The following is an 18993-nucleotide window of genomic DNA, read 5'->3' as shown; positions in this document are numbered from 1 at the left end:
TCAAAAAAGACCCCCCCAAAAATTGGTATTCAAATTAAAAATGCCAGACTGGACAGAGATAACTACAATGTTACCGCCTACATCAGTCAATCATTCAGTGAAAATAAAGCATATGGCAAGGAATAGCCAGAATGGGTATTATGCAAAATTCATTCAGTGAAGTTAAGGTGCCTAATAATTGGGACCCAGGTACTATCAAGTATTCCGGAGCCTCTCAAGATGCATCCCTGATACTAGGTCCATTAACCATCTGGAAAAACAAGGAGCTCTGGTAGCTTTCCATTCACTCAGTATTATTCTCTTTGCAACTAACATGTGTGCATCAGGTTCAATCAGTAGATCATACATTTTAGAATACCAATTAAAAATACCCTACCACAAACATAACTTCTTATTTGTTTCTTCTGTCAAGATGTTTTAATGGTGTTTCTTTTAGAGTTAATCAAGTCAGAATACAAAGCCTCACACTTAATGTACTGTGATAAGCAGTCAGGTTGAGTTAATACTAATGAGCACATATTTGATGGATGGTGTTGCCTTGTTTATTTTGTTCCAGTACACATAGAACATTCAGAGCCTTCCTCAATGACATGCAGCAGCCATCAACGGGGGTTGGTTGGTTGACATTTTAACAACACTATCCCATCATAAATAGTGATCTTAACTATTGCATTTGCATGTTGATGAGTTTGGGTACCTAATTCTTAACATGTAGTGAGTTATTGTGTAGGACGATCAGGGATTTGAACACTTTTACTTCCTTATATACAAGTCAAGTCAGTGGAAATGGCTCAATGACAAGACAACCAAAAATGTAAACCATATATATGTTACTGCTGGAAACTCCATGACATCATATTTTATTTTCAAAACATGGCTTGTAGGATCAAGTATCACAACTAAATACTGTTTCTAGAGCAGCCACAGCCACTACTTATATTTTCTCACTGGAAACATCCAACATGAGTCAGTAAAATATGTAATATTCCTGAATGAAGTTTAGACAAAATGAAGAACATAGACGTCAGTAATACAAGCCTACATCAAATAACGGTGCTACAACTTCTGTGGTTGATGTAAACAAAGGGTCTTGTAACTATTTGAGTCAGATGGTCACTGAGTTGTTTATGGAATACACAGCAAGTTTAAGTAAAATGTTGAATTATTATTTCCTTCAAGTGGTTCAATTGGTGAAATCGCCCACTGAGTTATTCCTTACACTTTCTCTTTTTCTGTTTTAAAATCTGTCTGTTTGGACTGAATTAAATCTGAAAATATTAATTTTCATATTAATTCCCCTTTCTCACTTGCTGCCATGATTGTACATGCTAAAAGCCTGCGATGGGGCCAGCTGATTGAATTACTCCTGGAAAGCCAAACAGCAGGACAATTTGAATAATGCATCTAATTTTCACAAGTGTTCTTCAGCTTCCCAGTTCTAGATAGAGGTTGTCCCTATGATTGACTGACTTTATGAATAAATTATGTTCAGGCATTATTCGCAACAGATTTCATGAGCAGATGCATACTGAGGAGCCAGGGGAGTAAAATCCTCATGGCTAAATCCAATAAAGTGTTTTGTTATGTAGGGTGTAGGTAAGGTTGAGACTCTAACACTGGCTGTAACACTGTGGGCTTATGAATAGCTTTTAAAACCTTTGCTCATCACAAAGTCAGAATGTTGGAGAAATTAGTTCTTTCATTAATCTGTGATCCGAAGTCATGAGTCTACAACCATAGTCAAGAATCTATGTTCATGACAAAATAGTATGTTGCTTTATAAAGCAACAATTCGTAATGTGAATTTAACCTGGTGCAACACTGTGGTGAATATTTTCTCATTTTTATTTAGCTTTGCAAGACAAGAGACAAGACATTGACAGAACATTACAAACATTGCAACATTCCATCCATCTTTTTCCTAAATGCCCTACACTTGTTCACACTCATCCACCCCCCACACATACTCTGAGAACTGAGAACACCTCACTGGAGCTCTTTCATGCCCAAGTGCCCTCGCATTCTCACAAACATACTCAAAATTCATCTTTCCAGTGACTCTGGAGCTCAACCATCTACAAGCTCGCTCCACTTCTTGTAAACAAACCCTATCCACTGACGCATCATCTTTTATCACACTTCTTTTTGTAGTGGCACTCTATACGCTCAGATTTGAATTTACAGTTTTACTACTCTCATACATTTCTTTCATGTTTATTTGGCTCCCACCATTTACTCTCATTCAGAAGCAAAAACATTTTTTTTCAGTGGTTAAATTTACAGATATTTTTTCAGCATCATCTTGTGTCCATGGTAGAAACCTGCTTACCCCAAGCTTCCCTCAGGCAAATTCAACAAATGCCACTGTTTCCTATCTCAGCATCAGCACTGCTTCCTCCCCAATTCATTAGATTGACAGACCAGAAAGCAGAAGAGTACAACACTTAACAATTCATCATTTTCCTTGACTCTAAATATTATGCTTAATGCCTGGAAATAAATTGAACTTAAGGGATAGAAGGATGACATATCTTAGCACGCGACCACTTTGCATTATTTACATCATAATAATGAAGGGGGCCCTCAGGTGGTGGTGTTCACAACAGTTCATTATTCCTATAGATGCTCTTATAGATATTAGATAACAACTGACTAATTTTTCACTCTTGTAAATTAAAGTGCATACTCTTGAGAAGTTCTTGAGTTAACCAAGGGGGACAATGTAATTACCAGCAATCCATTTTCCTATGGATAAACACAATACCAGGAAAAAGGCAAATATATCAATGCAACCACTCTCATGCCGAGACCTCTTACAACAAAAAATAGTGAAGCTTATGTCAGTATTTACAACCTCTCATTATGTTTTCAGTTCATATAATATTTACCTGCTATGACAGATCTCCCTACGTCAGACCCATTATGTACAACCTAGACATTTAGACTCCAGAAGACAGACTAAGTGTAGTATCTTTAAAGCAACATGATAGCAGCTTCATAATTCGTTTGGGGCTGCTTTCAAACCCACTCTTAATTCTGAATACTTGTTCTTGCTCTATGTATCATTGGTGAGCAGGTATTATGTCCTACAAGAAGTGCATAACTGACTGAAGCTGCTTTAAGACTTGCACTGAACTTGTGTCGAGTCAGTTGCTGCTGACGTTCTCTGGAGTTTCTCCTGCCAGCCCTCTTGAATCAAAGATATTCGAGACATAATTTAATTAGATACAAATAGTTTACTCGTACAATGTGGGCATTCAATAGAAATTGTTTTCAAATTGTATTTGGTTAATTTCTGTCTAGATACATATACTTCCCGGTGCAGAGTGAATGTAATCTCCTGTTCCGCTCTTCATGTGTGAAAGGTAATCTCGGGAAAATGGCTGGACCCAATTTTAGCAGACGTCTAAAAACGGCTTTATATTTGCAGCTTAACCTCCCAGAATCAGGCCCATCAATGATGTTGATCTGTAGATTAGTAAATCCTAAACAGAGTTTGATGTATATGTCAAAGCAGCAGTGCTTATTTTGTTTCAGTTCACTGATTGGGACTACACAGTCAGACCTCTGGTCAACAGATGGATCGGCTTTGTTAGTTTTTCTCTACATGAAAACCACTTAATTGCTTGAATACAAAGCCCAGCAAAAATAATCACCATGTGTAGCTGCAGAGGGTGCTGTTTTTAAAGTCGCACAGTGTTGCTTTATTGTGGTAAATGATAATCTCAATCAATCACCGTGTGGAACGGTGATCCATTATAAGGCCTGTTATAGTTGGCTGTGCTAAGCCTATAATCTCCCAGGCCTTGTAAACAAACAATTATCAATAGAGGGTCAAGCAGTAACATCAGCTTTGTTCTACCAACTGAACATGGTTCTGCATTCCTGTACATACATTTTGTGACTGTGACAGTGGAGATAATTTCTTAATATGTTTTCCAATGTTCGGTGACTGGAATACTTCTATTGAAATCCCCTTTATCTACCTCAGCTCTTATCCCTTTTATTTATAATTTAAAACTTAGTTTCAGTATATATATATATATATATATATGTATACATATTTGAATGTTTCTATTTTCCTTTGGATGTTTCAAGCTTTTTTATTTATATTTTTTATTTTAATAACTAATGTCACCAGGCAGAGACAAGAGAACTAAGAATTTCATTGCATTGATAACTTGTTATTTCTGCATATGACAATAAAGCCTTTGAACCTTGGAACCTTTGAGGGGGCAACATTTGCATAATAGCCAAGGAATAATATCTTGTTTATGTGTGCATGTGGTTTTTTGTGTGTTGTTGTTGTTGTGTAACAGACCAAAGGGGTACCCCTGTTTCCATGCATGGACTGCAGCTGTGTATTTAAGAAGCTGGGTAGCCTGAACGCCCACATCAGCAAGATGCACATCTCTGTGATCGAGGTGCCCTCCAGCACTCAGGTGAGAGAGCAGCATGTCGAAAACATCAGCAAAAACTTTTGAATCCCCCAAAGTAGTTTCAGTCTCTTGACTGTGCTGTAAAAGGTTCTTTGCACAGTTAGTTATGATTTATGTTAGAAGTCAATGTCTTTAATCACACAGAGATAGAGAGCGAATAAGGTTCTAAGGCTTCACAGGTCATGTTAGTGGCTCACTTTTATGTCTTTTATGTTAAAAGATAACTTTGTTTACTCGTTTCTTTTTTCATTTGAAGACAATTTATTAAGTCACCATTTTACTGGGAATGAGATAAGCCCTTATTAATCGTCTTTTTAATGGAAATATGACAGGGACAAAGAAACAAGGGAACAACGACAGGAATAACAAACAGCATTATTGGCCAAAATTGATTTGTTGCTTTAGTTTCATCAAACAAATCAACTTTCCAGATAGTTGGTAGCTTTATCTTATACCCATGTTGTTTGTTAAAATTCAGGCTTTTACTTTCCCTCCAACGTGTTGCTTATTTTCATTCCTCTGTTTACTGCTGGATAATAAAGCTGGTTATATTTCACAATTGGCTTTTCACTGTGCCCAATTCCAAAAAACTTATTGAGCATTCCGCTTCATTTGCTGTTAAGCTTTTTCCCTTCTGACAATCAAGGAGCTTTTCTGCTAGATTTTCCCTGGCTCAGTCTGAAATGCAGAGTTGAGCCTGCCTCATTGATCCTCTCCCTTGTCTACAACAGTGGTAATAATACATCAGCATTATTGGGTAATTATTAGGTGATGAATTACAAATTATTATTTTATTATACGCCTGTACACCTGCTTACTCATGCAATCAGCCAATTATGTTGCACCAGTGCAGCTCATGCAATCATGCAGATTATGGTCAAGAGATTCAGTTTAGGTTCCCATCAAACATCACAGTGAGGAAACAATGTGATCTCACTGACTTTGACCGTTGCATGATTGTTAGTGTCAGACAGGCTGGTTTGAGTATTTTTGAAACTATGGATCTCCTGAGATTTTTACTCAAGACAGTAAAAACTGCCTCAAGCTGTTTTCAGACACGAACTCCTGAAAATGTCTGGAAAATTTGATGTGGACATTTTCTGGAGTTTGCCTTGTATATATATGAAGAGCATAGCAGGAGATTTTCTGGGTCAAAAGTGCTCATGACAACAGGAAAATCTCCCGAACATTCAGGCGAGGCGTCTGGGTTGGGCATGCTGGAAGCAGGACACATAAACCACATGTTTTTGTTAACAGCACATCGATACTGGTCTCTGTCCTCATCACTAAAGCATTTGAATATTCATGTCTTTCCAAGTTGTAAAATCTTGGTCTGATATTGAGATTTTGGCCGAGGCACAGAGATAGTTGGGTTAGATTTTGGCATCAACAGCATGAATCCAAAAACCCAACCTGCCTTTCGTCAGCAGTCCAGGCTGATGATGGTGTAATGCTGCGGGGCATGTTTTCTTCATTGTTTTCATCATTTGAAAGCCACAGCCTATCTGAGTACTGTTGACAATATTCATCCCTTTATGACCATAATTTACTATCTTCTAATGTCAACTTCACAGCCTGACAATGCACCATGTCACAAAACATTAGTCTCAAACTGGTTCCAAAGACATGACAATGAGTTCAGCAATGTCAGTGAACTCCCTGCTCACCACATCTGAATCCAACAGAAAACCTTTGGGAAGTGATAGAAGAGGAGATTGGCTGCATGAATGTCTCGAAATTATGTCATGCAATCATGTCAATGTCTTGTTAAATCCATGACATGAAGAACTGAGGCTGTTTGGAGAGCAAAATGAGGCACCATCAGTGTATGTACGCATACAAAAGGCTTACGCTGTATATGAAAACATAGCCACTGTCTTCATGTCTGTTTTCAATAATGCTTTGCTAGTTCTATGCTCCACAGAAGCCCTAATTCTAGCTCTGTCCCTTTGTCACATTGCTCCTCATTCCCTTCCCTCTTTCTTCCCCTGTAGGAGACAGAGACGACAGGTCAGGGATCGGGGGTGTCAGAGGGCGGCGAAGGGGTGACAGATGTCATCCAGCAACTTCTTGAGCTGTCTGCACAGGTCAGTGGGGAGACGGCGCAGCCCCAACCTCCAGAGCCAGCTATTACCATGGAAACGTCCATCAACCAGGACATCTTGCAGGTGAGTGAAACAGATGCACTCGCACTAAATGTATTAGATGATCGGAACAAAAGCCAGTAGTATTCTGGACCCTGCAGGCTGACTGGAAACCACATACTGCAGACCAAACCTTTATTATTCAAACATTCAGTTTAAAGAGATGCACCACCTCAGCTCCAGGTCTCTTGATCTGATGTCCACTCTTAAAGATTTAAGTACGAACAATTTGTTATTTGGAAAATGTTCCTTGTCTTGCAATTAGGCAAAACAACACGCACACCTGTCAGCTGTCAGGTTAGAGTCAGTGGAGCCATTTATATGGACTTGATTTAGATGGAGATCACAAAGGCTGCAAAGGCAATATATGCGGACACAGAGAGAGAGATGAAAAGAAGAAATATATTCCTTAAACTCAAAAATTCCCCTGAAATGATGTTTGTTTGAAACCAAAGAACCATACTCTGTCAAATAGCTTTCCTTTTCCCACTGAATGGCAGGGTATGACAAGTTTACGCACACTGCATACAGACAGACAGGGGAAACAGACAGGCACAAGAGAGAGGAGAAAACCACAGAGCACACTGGGAAACCTTGGCTAAAAGCCAGGATCATGTCAAAGGGTTTTTCTCAAGGATGGATCCATCTGGGGGGAAAGATTCAGTATTGAATTCCCTCTGGAAAGCTTTATGGATGAGTACCTCAGGAGAGTTGAATAGAGCCTGTGCTCTGCAGCACAATTTGCTGTGATCAGCACTGAAATTTGGTTTCAGACCATGGCTTTTTTGTCAGTATTTGCCAAATCATGACAAGCCATACCCTATATTCCTGAATATTAAATTAACAATATTAAATATTCTTTACATAATTAGGTTATATATATATTTTTTGTTATGTTTCATGATTTTTCATTATGTTTGATATGATTTGATTGGTATATATTAACGTTAGTTATTATATGTTTTTTAAGCTGTGGCCTGTGAGCACATTTCTCTTCTGTACCTGCAGCAAGCTCTGGAGAACAGTGGGCTGAGTGTGGTCCAGCCACAGGGTGATGCTATGTCGAGAGAATCGCAGAACCAGACCACAGATGACGCTGCTGTAGAAAGCAAGAAAGTGCAAGGCCCAGACAAACCAATCAGGGAGAAGAAAAGGAGCATTTTCAAGAAACCCATACAAATGCCAGGTAGGGGGTAAATTCCATGACTATTTGATTATAATTTGTGTTCAAGTTCTACAGGGTTGATGGTGCCTTTTAGTGAAATTACTGATCCACCCTACTTTTCTCTTTGGAAAAATCCTCAAATTTAAACCCAGCTACGTTTACTTAGTAAATTTATTATATCCAATTCTTATTCATATAAATGAGTTCAGTAATTGACTAAACATTCCAAAGCTTGAAAATATCTGCATTTATATGAACATAAAATAATGTTTTGCTTACCTGCTTCTGATCAAATTAAATAGGCATGTTTTTTCTATATTTGAAAATGTCATTAACGAATTGATCATTTTTTAGTAAAGAAGATATATGAGTAGACCTTTAAGCTGCTGTAGCGTTCAACTGACATAAACGATGGACAGCTGCCTCATGCTTTTCTTTTTCCAGGCTCCATCAGGGAAGAGAATGGTGTACGCTGGCATGGCTGCCCATACTGCTCCAAGGAGTTCAAGAAACCCAGTGACCTTGTTCGCCACATCCGCATCCACACCCACGAGAAGCCTTTCAAATGCAAACAGTGTTTCAGAGCTTTTGCCGTCAAGAGCACCCTCACGGCACATATGAAAACGCACACGGGTATTAAGGCCTTTGAGTGTCAGTGCTGTCTGAAGTGCTTCTCCACTTCTGGCAGCATGAAGGTACACATGCGGCTGCATACAGGTGAGAAGCGGGTCCACTCAATGAAAGGGTTATAATTAAAGCCAAAAGGAAATGAACATTAGGTCACCCTTTTTTCCCACTTTAGTGTGAATAAACATAACTTTTAACAGTTAGTGTGTTTATCACACTAATGGCTATGTTATAGCAGAGTCTATGTTAGGTGTTTACAGTAGCTCCAATGTTGTTGCTCTAAATTTAATTTCTCATTGCGGCTTTGTTCTTATACGGTTTCATATAAAGTCACTTTTTCTTGTGCAGTAAATTGGTTCTATAGAAATCCATATTGTCTCTTGGTAATCAAAAGGCTATGCAACCTCTTGTAGCCAAAAATAAATAAAATAACAGGAGCTCACGTTTTTGGAATATGTATGACTTTCATATTGTTGGGTTAGATTGGTTTAGGGATAGTAATTCTGAGTTCAATTTTGGATTTCTCAAGTTTGTATCAAAGTGCATATGTCAACCTAATTCTCTAAATACTAATTCTCCAAATGCACTGCGTTTCCCCACTCTGCTCAGGTGTCCGTCCTTTCGCCTGCCCTCACTGCGACAAGATCTTCCGAACATCAGGCCACAGGAAAACACATATTGCTTCTCACTTCAAAAGCGTGCAGCATAAGAAGCACAAATTTCCACGGAAATCCAACAAAGCCAAAGTGTCGAAGAGTAATCTACCTCTTCCTGACATCCCCCTGCAGGAACCCATCCTCATCACGGACTTCAGTAAGGGCTTGTGTCGGCAGGCATATGTTATACATATATACGTGGTGTTGTTCCATCTGTTTCATGATTGTAAGCATGCACACACATCTTCTGGTGTCCTTGATGAGGCGGAGTGCATGTCCAGTGGCTTTCTTGCTTGTGTTTCTGCACAAAATCAAATAACCCTTCTCTCAAGACCACATGTTGCTTATCCATGTTTTGCTTAACAGGCCTCATCCCATCCCAGAACCCACGCCTGGCTTTCCAGCAGTACCTGGAGGTGGTGGGCAGTGACCGGCCTTATAAGTGCCAGTTCTGCAGTAAGGCCTATAAGAAATCAAGCCATCTGAAACAGCATGTCAGGTGAGGCTTCTTTATAACACTGGTTGTTGAAACTTTGATGGGGATTCTTTCTCTCTCTTCTATGTGACAGTTGGATGCCAAACTAGACCAAACAAATTAGATAATTATATTCCGCAGCAATTTTTGTTTGAGCCATTAAAACAAATTTATATACAGTAACTATTTAAAGCCTCTTCAATTTACGTCACCATCCGGCTATGCCGGTGTACCACCTGTGTGTATACTGTATATATATATATACACACCATTAATACCAATTAATAGTGAAATCAATACATGATGATAGGAAAGCACGTATGATGTTCTTTGTATGAGCATTAGAGAGGAAAGGCCTGATTTTGTCGACTTTAATTGTAGGAAGTATAATTGGGAAACATTAATGACTTTTTAACTGAGAGGACACTGACTCAGTTTTACTGGCTGAAGGTTTGATATTAGTTAACAGGAAGTAAAAAAATCTTCTACTCAGTGGGGATGGACCAAGTACAATTATTTCAGATTTATTTTAATATAGCTTGAGAAAGGCTGGGAATGTCCAAAACTTAATAGTGTGACAAAATTGTATGAAATGGAAGATGCCATTTCTTTCTGGAAAGTAGTGGTTTTTAATTTAGTTTTTATGGATAATATGTCGTAACAGAAGCATTTATACAAAAGGAGAACAAAAGGTTGCCAAGGATAGAGCCTTGGGAAACACCATAGGTCACTTGGGCCACCATCAGATGTATCGGCATTCACTGCTAGTACTATAGGATATTAACCAACCATTTTTGTATACATAACAAGTCCTCAGAGAACAAGTCAATGTGCTGATTGAGGTGACGCCTTTTCACCACTCTCAATCCAAAATGTCTGCTTAAATATTTTCCCAAGATAAAGAATGTTTACCATTTACAATATTACAGAAAATGGTTTGACCTCTACAACTAGGAGATTGATGGAGTCTTTTAGAGGACAGAGTTGCAAATCTCAGAAATCTGTTGATAGTTCTCAAAAACTCAGGCTCCTATCAGACAGCTACAGAGAATAGTGTTTGGCTTGGGAAGTTTACTTTGGCTTAAGCTTTAAGTCCCCAATATACCATCAAACAAGAATTATCAAAACAACCTATTATACTCATATCCATAGTATTCTAAATTCAATACTGTATGTAAAGGTCCTTTCCGGAAACGTACCTTTTCATCAGTGACTTGTTTTAAATCCTGACATAGATGAACAGTACACACCCTTTGTTAAACTAACTTAAAAATGACCTTGTCAATCCTGCATAAGATTTAGAACATTGAAACAGCAGCACTAAGAAAGATAAGTAGCCTGAGCACTCTACTTTTCTTATCTATGTATCTCTCTAGGGTTTTCATTTTGACACCATTTGTCTTCATTTCAACACTGAGAAATTAATCTATATAATGGTGCTGTCGTCCTTGCAATGCCTTTAGATGGTTGGCGTACCTCTATTTGTCTTCCTTGTTGGCAGATTTAGGATAATGGCTCGTATCTCAAATAGAGAATCAATATCTGCCACCAGTGACAGTTCCTTGGATTCCCTGATGAATTTGGAACAGCAACACCTAAAAAAATACATCAGGGGGTTTATATTATTATATATTATTTCTGGATTTACAGTATAAATATTTCCACATTTTAGATTGTTAGCATCAAAATTCATTTCAAAATGTTAGTACAAGCCCCCAACAAACTCATATTAAGCAAAATGTCTCAAAGAGACGGTAGCTAGTTTCAGACATAGGCTGAAAAGAGGTGCTGCAGCAATGGACAGGATGAGGACAGTGATTCATTTTCTGACCATTAGAGCATGTAAACCTTTTCAAGTAATTTCACAATTTAATACAATGAAACTTAATTCTGAGCATAATGTGTCTTCTTTAAGACAAAAAACTGAAACTGCACTTTAATGCTTACCTGCCATCCTTTTTTCACGGCAGGTCTCATACGGGAGAACGACCCTACAAGTGTATCCAGTGCAGTCGAGGTTTCGCCTCCTCTGGAGTGCTCAAAGCTCACATCAGGACACACTCGGGCCTCAAGGCGTACAAGTGCCTGATGTGCGACACCACGTTCACCACCAGCGGCAGCCTGCGGCGCCACATGACCACCCACAGTGACCTACGACCTTACATGTGTCCCTATTGCCAGAAGACCTTCAAGTCATCACCCAACTGCAGGAAGCACATGAAAACACACAGGTTGTTTGTTTGTGTCTTGTTGTGTTTTACTTCTCACCACATACTTACATACCATAAAGTGCACTAGATATGCAGTGACAAGGAAGGACTATGAAGACTAGAAAGTAAAAATAAAGTAAATAATTCTAAATTAGAATTCGAGGTGTTTAGATCTAATGATTTGTTTTTCTTGATCCACCAAACCAGGTATGAATTGGCCCAGCAGCTGCAGCCCGAGACAACAGACGATCCACTTGGAGCAAGCTCTGTGGCCCATGATATGCAGGTGGAAATAGAGGGTGATTCCCTCCAGCAACAACCTGCCACCTCAGAAGAGCAGCAAAACATGCTGGGACTGAGTCAGGCGGAGGTTGTGAATGGAGGTCAACAAGTGACACTGGAGGCACCTCTGAGTGATCAGCCACTGGTACAAGGAGAGGGTAAGAATAACTTATGTGGGATTCAGGGTTTGTAAGTTTATGTGTTGAAAACTTCCCTTGAGAACCCAAATTTGCACCAATGACATAAAAACAAATATGAAAAACTATCAAGTTATGAGAACAGAGGTGCTGTAGGTTAGATTTGTAGCAATACAAATGTCTCGCTCTCTGAATACACTTTTTAAAACCTCCTGGAATGATCAACTTCCTCTATGCCAACCTGTTTGCTCAATATACAATAGTCATACAGTAGTTTCGCCTAAATATTCAACATACTTCTAATGAAGCTTTATTACTTCATGGATAAAATACTAACCTATAATTCATATGGAATTAGGTCCCCAGGCATTGAAAACAATCTCTGTATATGAGAACAGGTAAATTTAGTTATTGTACTCTTATAATAAATTGTTTCTTCTGAAAACAGTTGTTGCTACTAGAGCACCGACTTTTCCAAAGGAAAACACTATATAAACTGTCCAGTGCAGTAATCATGACCTCAGCTATCCAGTGTATGTAATGCCATTTCAATGGTATATGAACTTCTGTTTACATTGCATACAAAGAAAGTTCAGTGTTATAATTCCATTAAGTAGAATCTCTTTCTGTGTTGACAGATTCATATGTGGCCACCCAGCATGCTATGCCTCAGAATATCAGCCAGTTTGAGACACCAGCACTTCCTCAGCCTGCCTTTGACCAGCAAGCTCTAACGCAAGGTACGGACACACACACACACACACACACACACACACACACACACACACACACACACACACACACACACACACACACACACACACACACACACACACACACACACACACACACACACAGATTTCCTTCATCAAGTCTCTTTCATTCTGGATATTTCACATGTCAGGATGCAGCAACCATTTTAAAAATCAGTAATGTCTGTAAGGCAGACAAATTTGCTGCTGGGTGTTTATTGTCTATAAAACAAAGAAGTAGAAAATCTATGTAAACTGTATTCTTTCTTATCGTGCAAAACAAATGTTTGCTTACATACAATGAACTGTAGCAACACATTTATGTTCCAGTAATTACCTTGGAGTGTTTTCTGCTAAGAGAGTCAATTGAATACGCAGCGTGTAAATGTTGGCCTCAAGCAACCACATAAGAAATCATGATAAATGAACTTTAAGGAGAAATCATATAAAAAAACAACGTTCATGAACAATAGCAACATTCAATGCCCAGCTGTTGTGGTGAAATATAGCTGTTTTTGTTTATGTTAAAAAGCTAGATTCAAACAGGATTATTAATTTAATACATGAGCCATCTGAGAAATTGCCTTGTATCTCACTGTCTCCTTTCTTCCCTCTCCACTGTGTAAAACAGTGTAGTGCTCTCAAACATACGATCGCTTTTTTACTCCCACCAAACAACTCACCATGTTCCCACCATTCTAACTGATTGTTGTTGCCAGCCTGGAATCTGTGTCATCAGAACAGTGGTCCCTGGGCAGCTGCTGCAGGCAGCATAGCAAACTGACAGCAAACATCTGTCAGGCACATCTACCTTTTCCATTCTCTCAGGAGCCACTTTATATTTATCCTTTTAATCCGACCGGAACAGACCTGGAGTTTCATCATCTTAGGTACAGGGCCTTATTGCCTTGAGTGTCATTACATTTTCAAGGGTACAGACTTCACGTGCTTGTGCAAGATGACTCTTGAGCATCTAATCATATTTGAAGCCACAAATAATAATGCTGTCATGGCTCAAGCATTATCACTGGCATTATTATTTCATTGAAGTCCTAAAGTTTGTCCGATATTCTGTGTTTGCTAACAACAGACGTCTCTCTTACCTCAGGATCTCGTTCAGTCAATTGCTGCAGCTCCAATATTACAGGTGGATGTGCTGTGCTTTGTTTAAGACTCACAGAATGGATCTGCAGCAAATGTAGTGACTCTCTGCCACAGAATGTATGAATATTGAGCTACTACACTTCCAGACACCTTCAAAACCACAAACAAGAAGCTTTTGGCTGTTTTCCTTGATGGGTTATACAGTATATATAACACATATGTAACATCTAGTGCCCAAATTACAAGAGCTGAAAAGCAATTTGACACCTAAATGTTTCATTGGCAGCTGTGTGTCGTTTCAGCCTTAGGTCATCAGCTCTAAAGTGCTCCGTTGTGGCTTAGAGTTGACTGATAGATGAGAATTGCAATTTAGTTTTAAATTGAGGTGTCTGTCATGTTGAGGAGTAAAGTGAAGAGGATGATAATGACACAAGCCTTAAGGATCAGCAGAATATATTTTGAATCTTGATGTACAATAGATAGAAAGTACAATAGAGTAGCACTCAGTGGAGCACATACCTTAGCAATCCACTTTAAATTCAAGTTGCACCAAATTACACACACTCATCATATCAATCAATTCCCTAAATGTGCCAGATTTGTTTCATCACGGTCCATTAATTAGTCCCTGGGAAATCTGGGAAAATGTCAAAAAAACGTCTTTTCTTGCAAGGTTTAAGGAAGTGAAAACCTGCTCTGCCCCTGCACGGTAATCCAGCTGATAAACATAGAAATATTGGACAAGGGTTCAAACACAACCTCCGTGGCAGAGGTAATCATTAGATATGGGAGGGAACAGATGGTAAGTCGAGGTAACTAGAATTCATGTCAGGATCGTCATTATCTTGGTGAGAGCAAAGACTCTTCTCTTTGCAGGTGCAGGATGCCCTAACACAAAATGTAAAACATCCTAATCTAAAGCAGTCCTGCTGAAGCCTTGTGAGCTCTCAGGTCAGCCACCTGCAAAACAACACTTTGGTCAAGCATAATAAAAGAAACATTAAGTCACAAACTTCTTGACATACACAAAAGGAACATTTCAGAGTTATGGAGCAAAGTTCTATGGACTCGGAGGAAAAACCCATCTCTATCAAAATGATGGAAAGAGGAAAGTGTGGAGAGAAAAAAAAGGAAAAGCTCACAACTCAAAGCATGTCACCTCATCCGTCAAATATAGTGTGTGGATCTGTTATGGCTCGTAATGTGTGGCTCTCAGTGGCACCAAGCATTTATGGATAACTTCATTGCTGACAGAGGCAGCAGGATGGATGCAGAGGTATAAAGGGGCAGCTTCGTGCTCAGATTCAGCCATGTGCATCAAAGCTCATTGATGACATTTCATTAGTTGTGAGGACAAAGATCCTCAACGTATGCCTGAAGCAATATTCTGAAGAGGTGGAATATCTTTGACTGACTGAGAAAGTCCCCTGAACTTGAATGAGGCTGCAGTAACTCTCTGGGAAAGCATCAACAGGGAAGATAAAAATCTCCTGCTTCAGGCAGCCATTGACTGCAATAGATTTTCCATCGAACCATCCATCCATTCATCTAGCTGAAATAGGATGATTCAATTAAAGCCTTTGTCTTTATTGTGTAATCCGGCCTGTATGGAGTTTTATTTCCTAGGACAGAACAACCTAGACTGTGCCTTCTGTGCCACAGCATGACCATTTTTCAAATACTTTGGTTTCTGCAAGCTGTTACACAACAAGCAAACAACAATTTCTTTGAGAAGGAGCAGAGGAATGACATATGGCCTTGTAAACAGCCATTATGTTCACAGAGTAAACGCAATGCTGTATTCTGTTGCTGTAAATCATCCAATATCTTTCTGCTGCAGACTGCCAGTAATTAATGTCAGCAGTTAAAAGTTTCAGTGAAGGATTGTGTTCAAAGTTCAGTCAGTCATAATCCACTGTTTTACCCTCTCTGCTGCTGCGGCCAAGTTTCTGCCTGTTGATTTGCTGTGTTGTGCTGAAGTTGAATAAACTCAGTCCCCTCAGTTTCCTAGTTTCCAATTATTATTTTTGCTGAGAGGAGGTTTGGCTTTATTGACTTATCAACTGCATTTTTGTTTAGTTGCAGATCCTGTTACGACAGTTCAGCTTTGGTTTGCGCTTTTATTAAAAGTTCTTAATTATTTGATCAAGCATTTATGTGTAATAACAAATCCCCAAATGTTCTGTGTGGATCCAATATTTCAATGCTCATAGTTTTAAATCTGATCAGTGACTCACAGACTGATTGTTCTCTGTATGTTCTTTTCAGGTTTCACCATCAGTGAATCAAACTACAGTCAGTCCCAGTTCTCCACTGTCCAGCAGCTGCAGGATTCCAGCACCCTGGAGTCCCAGGCACTGTCCTCCAGCTATCACCCCCCCAATCTGATGCACGACCCCAGTGCTGAGGAGGTGAGTAGTGGACTGCTTGGGCCTAACATTAATTTTCCTGGCCTCCAATTCTCTTATCTTACTCTTTTTTTAATATATTGTGACTGAATATTTTATAGCAAGGTATGTGATTGATTGAAATCCAGTGAGTTATAGATGTAGTCTTGACTTTGCACCACAGGCTCCTTCTTATAAAGAGGATGATTAAAAAGATTAGATTTTGGAATAAGTAGCTGCATAGATTTGCATATTGATGGAACACAAACTAATCTTCTTGAAATTTTACTGAAAGTAAGTTGCAGACCGTACCATTACATATAGAATTATTTTTTGTCAAATTAAAGCAAAGATTGGCTTAATTAATGGACTGTTAATCAATGATTATGTATGATACAGGAAGGCATCATTGTCCTAATTCTATCATCTCAATTGTTCATTACAGTTTTATTTCTAACAGCGGTTTATAATATACAGTTTTTATATTAAACAGATATATTAAACTCAACAGTATGTTAGACATTTTTAGGAAATAATGTGTGCTTGTTTTTTTTCTGGTCAGTTTTATAAAAAGATTGATACCAATTTCAAGCCCTTGTGTGAAATGTGGAGCCGAGGCGAGAAGTGGTTAACCTAGCCTAGCATAGACACTTGAATCAAGGGGAAACCGATAACCTGTCTATCTCAAATGTTCCAACATACACCAAACCACCTGGAACAGTGGACAAACTGGTTATTATTTCCTGTCAAGAAGTACGTAAGGCATGTAACTTCATGCAAAGCCACAAATTGTCCTTTTTGACATTTCTGTCAGAGTACAGATTTTTTTATTTTTTTTTATTAACATATACACATTCTGATTTTGACAACATTGGTAAGACATTGCTTCCTTGTCCCTTTCCTCTCAATTTACAAACCTGCTTTGCTTTCATCCACACACATGTTAAAACTCTGCAGTTGACCCCACCCATGTACTTCTTCACCTCTACCCTCATCCATTGTGCTCTGTCCCTTCATTTACTCAATTCTTTAGACAGGACGTTATTATCAAGGGAAAGGGGTTTTATACAACCCTTAGTTAAATATACAACTTACTCGTAATTTTTCTGGAGAGCCACGCTCACTGTTTCCCTGTGTTCCATTTATACTTACAGCATCATTATACATAAACAAAAATGGAAATGATGTTTTCTGAACAAAATGTCAAACTATTCCATCTGGTGACTAATTAGCTTATGCATTAAGGTCCTGTTGGTTTGTCTTTGGTTATCCAGACGAATGGGCTTCTTCAGCAGAGCAGTCAGAGTGAGCTTCAGCTGACTGAGACACAGGACTACCAGGACAACAGTGAAGACAACACCAAAAGAGCCTACAGGTTTACTCTTGTGCTATTATGTCTGTGCGTGCGTGTGTGTGTGAGTCCGTGCCGGTACGAGTGGCTTCATAAACTACGCTCACCTCTTCACCTTTTAAATTCCAACCCTTTGTAAAAGCAGCAGTTTTAATAGTTATTAATTCTCAAAGCCATCACTGCCTGTCTTCTCCATGGACCCTCTGAAAGCTCTGTCAGAACAGAATTAGTGAAGTGTGATCCTTTAGATACATTTTCAGTAGTCAAATCCTGCATTTGAATGGGTCATTCCAAGACATTCAGTGACCCCCACAAACCTGTCCTTTTTTCTACTGAAAAGTGAAGTTTTTACCCTTCTTGATGTTGTTTACACTCTGTTCATTGCCTTTTCAATCCTCTCCCCTCATGCAGCCGCCTCTCTGCTGGATGCTGCCACAGCTGCACTCCACTATAGACTTGGCATTAACCATGCAATGAAGCAAAACCTGTTTTTCACCTAAGTGCTTGCATTTCAGGCAAAATAGTTGAATGTTTGTGCCATCAAACCAGAGAATCTGCACTCAAAGTACTATGTGCTCCACCATTTAGGCTTGATTGCACTGGTGCTAAACATTGATGTGCAGAAACTGTTCAATAAACTTTCAGTGGATAAACAAAATAAACACATATGTGGACATTCACATTCTAAGTCGTGAGATACAGATGATGGTTGATGAGGGCAGCAGCTTAAAGGGATAGCTCGACCAACAATTTAAACTCATTATCTACTCACCTCTATTCCAATGGAGGGGTTGGTGAAGTGTTAGTTTCAGGGGTAAACAGCGTTGCAGCCAAATCCAATACAAATTTCAGACATAAAAAAAAAAAGAACAGAAAAAAACAGAATTTGGCCTTAGCTCTGAGGCTTGATTGAATTTGAGTGAACTGTTGGGCCTTGGTGGGGGGTACACACTCTACTGAGAACCATTCTAGAGTTAGTTGTCCAGTGGTCAGGTTCAAGTCTGACCTGATGAGGTGAGGAAAAAAACGTTTTAGCCACTTGTAAAAAATGCTGTAAAGGGAAAGTTCTTTCACAAATGGTAGGATTAAGATTTTTTCTTAATCAGCTTACTTTAGTAATGTCCAGCAAACAGAAAAATACATAAATCAAATAAATATTTAATGTGACCATCTTCTGCCATAAAAACAGTCTGTCAGCCAGCACCTAAAAAAGTGAACAGCATATCCTGTTATTTTTTATTGTTTTACCTTTACAAAAACATAC

General features: G+C 39.0%; 1 protein-coding gene across 3 annotated transcripts in view; it reads left to right on the top strand.

Moving 5' to 3' along the window:
• LOC118113550 (zinc finger protein 236) overlaps positions 1-18993 on the top strand; it is a 53088-nt gene that overhangs the window by 12361 nt on the left and 21734 nt on the right. For 2 of the 3 annotated variants that reach the window (XM_035163366.2, XM_035163364.2), the window contains exons 7-17: positions 4320-4442; positions 6434-6607; positions 7592-7769; positions 8193-8465; positions 8985-9188; positions 9398-9530; positions 11477-11737; positions 11924-12156; positions 12753-12875; positions 16260-16402; positions 17653-17753. In XM_035163366.2, the coding sequence (XP_035019257.2) occupies positions 4320-4442; positions 6434-6607; positions 7592-7769; positions 8193-8465; positions 8985-9188; positions 9398-9530; positions 11477-11737; positions 11924-12156; positions 12753-12875; positions 16260-16402; positions 17653-17753 (1946 nt within the window). The remainder of the gene's footprint in view (positions 1-4319; positions 4443-6433; positions 6608-7591; positions 7770-8192; positions 8466-8984; positions 9189-9397; positions 9531-11476; positions 11738-11923; positions 12157-12752; positions 12876-16259; positions 16403-17652; positions 17754-18993) is intronic. The other variant, XM_035163365.2, reaches the window with a different exon arrangement.

The sequence above is a fragment of the Hippoglossus stenolepis genome, chromosome 8 (genome assembly GCF_022539355.2).
Source record: "Hippoglossus stenolepis isolate QCI-W04-F060 chromosome 8, HSTE1.2, whole genome shotgun sequence".
Lineage (NCBI taxonomy): Eukaryota > Metazoa > Chordata > Actinopteri > Pleuronectiformes > Pleuronectidae > Hippoglossus > Hippoglossus stenolepis.
Note: the sequence above shows the minus strand (reverse complement) of the source record. Positions and strands in the feature narration are given on the sequence as shown.